Below are 5732 nucleotides of genomic sequence, written 5' to 3'. Positions count from 1 at the left end.
GGTGTACACTGAGCCTTAGCTGCACCACATTGAGTTGGTAATCTCTAACAAAATCCATAAGTAAGAAATGCAATTCATTGAACTTTGAGTTTTAGAAATCTTTCTAATGGTATGCTAGCCAATTAACTCATCTCAAAAGCTTTACGTGAGAGGGAAAAGATCGATCATATATGCGAGGCTTAGCGCTAAGTACTTACGCTTTAGTTCTAGATAAATAGAGACATCAAATTATACTTCTCACCATGAATGGGAAATTATATGAAATCAGCTAGTAACTGTAGATTGATCCAAAAATTCATTGGTCATTGGATAAGTTCCATTGAGAAGATAAACATCCAATTTGGCAACAGCTATCAGCCCTCCATATGGTTAGTGCATTTTAAAACCAGCATAAAAAAAAAAAAAAACTTCTTATGATATCCAATAGGAATAGTGCCACCAATGTTTGGTTATAGAAGACTTAATTATGAGTGAGCCGGGGCTTGTCCCAGAGGTCACACCCCTCTACTTAGCAACTAAAAGGTTTGATTTCAATCCTTCGATGGTGTACGCCGAAAAATAAGGACCTTGATGATTGTGGTGCGTGTAGGTCTCCTTCCCTTTCTCTCAAAGAGAAGGCTGAACCATCAGCAAATTTTTTTCAGTACCTAGTCTTATGAACATACAGCTCAAAACATGTAGAAATATCATTTAAAGTTGTTCAACGAGTGCTAGTTTGACTTGATCTTTTGAATGCTCTTGTAGACTGCCTTTAGGATTTTATTCTGTGTTTTCTTTTATTCCCCTGTTTCAACTCATGGCAAACTAGATTTGTTGTTTTTTATGCTACTCTTCTTTGTTATCCTCGGTGCATTGTATCTTTTCTACGCAACTAGCGTACCATGTTCTCTGCTTGCACCATTCTCTATTTTGTGTCTGGTTTGCGCGTGCGCATGCATATGGTAAAATTTTTAGCTAGGCCAAATTGACCGCTAAGCTGGTGGACCAGTCTAACCATGAAGCAACATGAACAAATGAGTATGTATCGCACTCTTTTTCTCTTTTTTTTGTTCATATTTACGCATGTTGCTTCATGGTTAGACTGGTCGACTAGAAATCTGGTCCAACCAATAATTTCTCGTGTGTGTATGTGTGTGCGCGTGTGTGAGAGAGAGAGAGAGAGAGAGAAAGCGACGTACATTGGGAGTGTTGAGCGAATGCTGCATGCTTTTTGAGATCAAATGTTAGAACCTTATAAAGAAACATTTGTAAAGAAGAGAGGATGGTGATTGATGACAACCGCATGCCATGTAAAGCTAACATTTGAGCAGTCCCTTGCGAGGATGGATGCTTTACCTTTATGGATAGGCTTTCTAAAAGAAAAAAAAAACACCTAATAAAAGCCACAAGAGGATTTGGAAAATCTTGTGTACCTCTAATGATAAAGGAAGGTAGCAAAGGATTCAAAGATCCCAAAAGGCCCCTGGTAAGTTGGGATATTTGAGTATCTAATGTGAATTGGATGTAAGTCATAAGGGAAACTATAAATTCCATTTTTGCTCTGATAAAGATCATATGGATGGACACCCTTCTCTTTACAATGATTTTGTCTAGGCCATGCATCTTTTCCAAAACTTTAAATGGACCTGACTTTGTTGAGTCAAATAGGATGTCTCCATGGGTCAATACAAGTGTGATACTTTGTTCGAACTTAAGTTTGATGGCTTGAGTGGCATGCACGATATATGAGCTAGCTCAGCTTGATGTAGTTCATCACTTATTAGTAGGCATGGATCATAATAAAAGTCTTGAGGTTAGAATGCTTGAGTCAAAACTCTTCTCTATGAAAACCACTTGAGAGTCATGGTTATGCCTACATCAGAATTCCTTTTTCTCACAAACCCGAGATTGACAATTCAATATTTGACATAGTAATGCTAGTTTGTTAAGTAACAACATTTTTCATATATTACACCGATTCTTGTGAGTCACACAAATTTCTTACTGGTTTTAACCTATCTTGATGGTATGTGTTTCTGATAATACTGAAGTGAGAAATTTCTTTAACACGCTCAAATTAAATCTCTTAAAAAAAATATTAATTAAGAAAAAAGATAAAAAGTATTATCTACATCTTTTGTCTTTAATTTATTGGTGATGATTAAAATGAGTTATAAGAGCGCCCTTTATCCAAGTGACATGTATCCTTACAATCCCGGTCAAATCCCTCTTCTAGTTAAAAGAAAGAACTTTTCTTAAGTAAGAAAAATAATTATGAAAAGCTAAAATATTATAAGAGATAAATTTTGACTTTTATATTAATTTTATATTGTTTCACTTAATTCTTTCTGAACTGAGAGATATATCCAGTCAAATTCTTCTTCTTCAAAAAAAAAAATTACTTTGACTAGTTTGCAAGATCCAAATAGTGGAATTTGACCCTCATCACTATGCATGCCCGACGTTTTAAAGGTTAGCATAATATTTTAAAACTCGAAAAGATGCTTTTTCTTTTTGAAAAAAAAGCTCCTCGGCCGAATGATATACAGACAAGTGAGAGCCTTAGAAGTTTCGGTGCATGATTCAGGTTTTTTATATAGTAAATCTTGCCTTTGAATCCTACCTACAACTATGTATAATGGCAAGAGTAGTCCATATTGAACTGATAGCCTTGTCAGTTGAGATATAAGCCTGATAAGTTGGGTAATCTATGTGAGGCATGTTGTATAGCTCGAAAAATTATGTAGTTAAGAAAGAAAAAAAATCTCAATTGAACAACATACATGGATAGGCGAATATGCAATTTAGCTTTCAATCTCGCTCTCCATCTCTATCTAAGCCTACATGTAGCAACTGTAATGATTCACATCAAATATAGCGATCCATCTCATGAAATACTTTTGAGCCATATGGCAAACAGAAGCAATGGAATCCTATATATCAAAGCCTATATATCAAATCCAACCAAAAGCAATGGAATCCAATGGAACTCATGGCCATCCTCACAATCTCTCTTTTTTTAGCTAGCTATCCCAACCAAATCCAGACCTTAGTTGGAGATGCCCGGTCTGTCCGAAGGAACGATGCATGCAATGCAAGCTAGCTAGAACCAATCCATAGGTATCAGTACATATATAGCCACATATACGTACACTCCATAAAGAAAAGAAATGTATTAACTGATAAAGCTAGCCTTCCATCATAATAAGCTGACAAAGCTAAAGCCATAGCGCGTGGTAAGAAAGAAACAGGGTAAGCATGGGAACTATAAGCAAAAGACCAATGCGAGGTGTCAACGCCACGTTGGACAGCCCCATAAGACATCCAGCTTGATATGACTTCACCTCGCCTCCCCTTTTTTTTTTTTTTTCTCCATTCTCTCTCTCCTCTCCATCTCTTCTATGATCTCCAAATCTCCACCCCATATGTCTCATTCCTACCACCTTTCGCCCCATTCCTACTATCTTTTCATTCGCCACCTTTGCAAAGCTGGGATATTCGGTAGTTTAAAGCCAACCACCACCCAAACTAGTCTCTCTTCTCAATTCCCTTCAATTTAAAGAATTTAAAACTACTTTTTTTTTTTGATAAAAATGATATTTTATATGGCTCTAATATAAATATAATTTGTTAAATCAAAAAATAAAAAAAATATATATATCTGCTACAGATAAATTTTTTAAAATATTAAGCAATAAAAAAGATAATTCAGTCTGCAATTTTATTTACCTTTCAATATACATGTGATGCCTCAAAAAAGTCAACTTTTTAATAAGTCTACAAATTTTATGAAGCAATCGGTAATTATTTTTGTGTCGATTCGCTCTTCGTATTGAATTGATATATAAATTTTAAGATCTAAGCAAAGCAACTCTCTCTCTCTCTCTCTAAACTCTCCATGCTTCTCTCTCTAAAGCCCTTTTTCCCTTCTCCATCCTTTTATTTATTGCCTCCTCTTTATTGTAGGTGGGCCTCTTTCCCATGTGCTCCCCTCAAGTGATGATGAGAATTGATAGAGAGAGAGAGAGAAGATATAGATGTCATGTTTTTTGGGTAAATGTTTTATTATGTTTTGTGAGCTTTCAAGTACTAACATTCACCTCCACCACCACCACCACTCCATCTCCCACCAAAACTTTCTCTGGGCATCTCTCCTCTGTCTCTTATCCTTCTCTTCCTCTGTCTCTTATCCCTCTCTTCCTCTTATTCCCATTGTTGTTATTCCTCTATATTTCTCTTTTATTCTCATTGCCGTTATTCGTGGAATAGGATGGATTTATCCTTGGAGCCTCCGAAGAGGAGGAGCGCCGACTCGTCGCCGGAGTTCGAGTTCTGGATGGTTGGCAATCCTTCTTATCCGCAGCCGGAATTACTTACCGCCGACGAGCTCTTCGTCGACGGCGTCCTACGCCCCCTCCACCTCCTTTCCGTCGTCCACTCCGAAGCGGACCCGGAGCCCGAGCTAGCTGAGCCCCCGCCTGACCCCTCGCCGCCGCTGCCGCCCCCGCTGGAGCCGTCGCCGGCGTCGATCACGTCGTCGATCTCGTCGTCGCCGTCGTCCGGGTCGAAGCGGTGGAGGGATATATTCAAGGTCGGGGAGAAGAAGGGGAACGAGAAGGAGCGGCCGCGGAGGGAGAGCAAGGGCAGCGGCGGCAGCGCCGCCGAGCTCAACATCAACATCTGGCCCTTCTCCCGGAGTCGCTCCGCCGGCAACGGCGCCGTCACTGCCGGCCGGTCCCGGGCATTCTCCATGGCCGGGCGGAAAGCCAGCAGCGCCCCCTGCTCCCGGAGCAACTCCCGCGGCGAATCCTCCAAACCCTCCGCCGCCGGCGCCGGAACGACGAGGAGGTGGGCGGCGAGCCCCGGCCGGGCCGGGCTCAGCGGGGGGGTTCATCTGGGCCGGACAAGCCCGGTCTGGCAGATCCGGAGGGGCGAGAAGCGAACCGAGCCGGCGGCCTGCCGGGGGCTGGAGAGGGCGAACCAGAGGGATAAGGTCACCGGATGTAAGAAGGCGACTGGCTTTGGAGGTAGCGTTAGAGTTCTTAATTTGAACGTGAACACTTGCATCGGGTATCGGAACCAGGTGAGCTGTAGGGGTAACGGCAAGGATGGGGTGACCGGCGGTGGCCGGACTGCCACTGAGGGGAGTGGAGGCAATGGGAGCCTCTTTAGTTTGAGATCCTTCTTCTCCAAGAAGGTCTACTGATGATGTAGAGAGACCTTTTCCCCCATTTTTTGGATGGGTTTTGTTTTATTTTGTTTTCCTTTTGGTTAATCATGCTTACTTGTAATTAACCACTCTTTTTAAGCAATCTACTTTTGTCTATTTTAAACTCTAAGTAGCATTACTTGTTTGATTTGATGAGTGCCTATAGAGTGTGTTCTTGCTTGGACACTACTAGAATGACAACCTCCAATAAATGGAACAAGTGACTATCATTGTTACTAATGCTTGTGATGATTAAAGTTCTTGATGAAACCCTAAAATTTGATTGATGATAGTTTGGGTTGATAACTCTCTCCTAACTCTATATACAAAATATATGGTTTTTTAAATAGCTCTGCTATGGGACTCAAGTGGCAAGATGATTGGCTAAACTAAGAAAGTAATTTTTTATATAGTGTAATAAGCTATTGCCACTCCAAATATCTCTCTTCTTGTTGATGGCTTGAGTTTTGGGGAAGGTTTTAGGCCAAACAAAATCTTGGGCTAGAGTAGTCAGCTTCATTTGATATTCTGCAAAACTAAGATC

At 40.6% G+C, this 5732-nt stretch overlaps 1 protein-coding gene across 1 annotated transcript; it reads left to right on the top strand.

The window, feature by feature from the left end:
- The first annotated feature begins 3920 nt into the window (after positions 1 to 3920).
- LOC103721213 (translation initiation factor IF-2-like) lies at positions 3921 to 5318 on the top strand. The gene is made up of 2 exons (XM_017846206.3): positions 3921 to 4032; positions 4249 to 5318. Exons 1-2 carry the CDS (start codon positions 4022 to 4024, stop codon positions 5183 to 5185), a joined length of 948 nt encoding a protein of 315 aa, XP_017701695.2. The 5' UTR covers positions 3921 to 4021; the 3' UTR covers positions 5186 to 5318.
- Positions 5319 to 5732: the final 414 nt, after the last annotated feature.

The sequence above is a fragment of the Phoenix dactylifera genome, chromosome 14, assembly GCF_009389715.1.
Source record: "Phoenix dactylifera cultivar Barhee BC4 chromosome 14, palm_55x_up_171113_PBpolish2nd_filt_p, whole genome shotgun sequence".
Lineage (NCBI taxonomy): Eukaryota > Viridiplantae > Streptophyta > Magnoliopsida > Arecales > Arecaceae > Phoenix > Phoenix dactylifera.
This window is presented reverse-complemented; position numbering and strand designations above follow the sequence as displayed.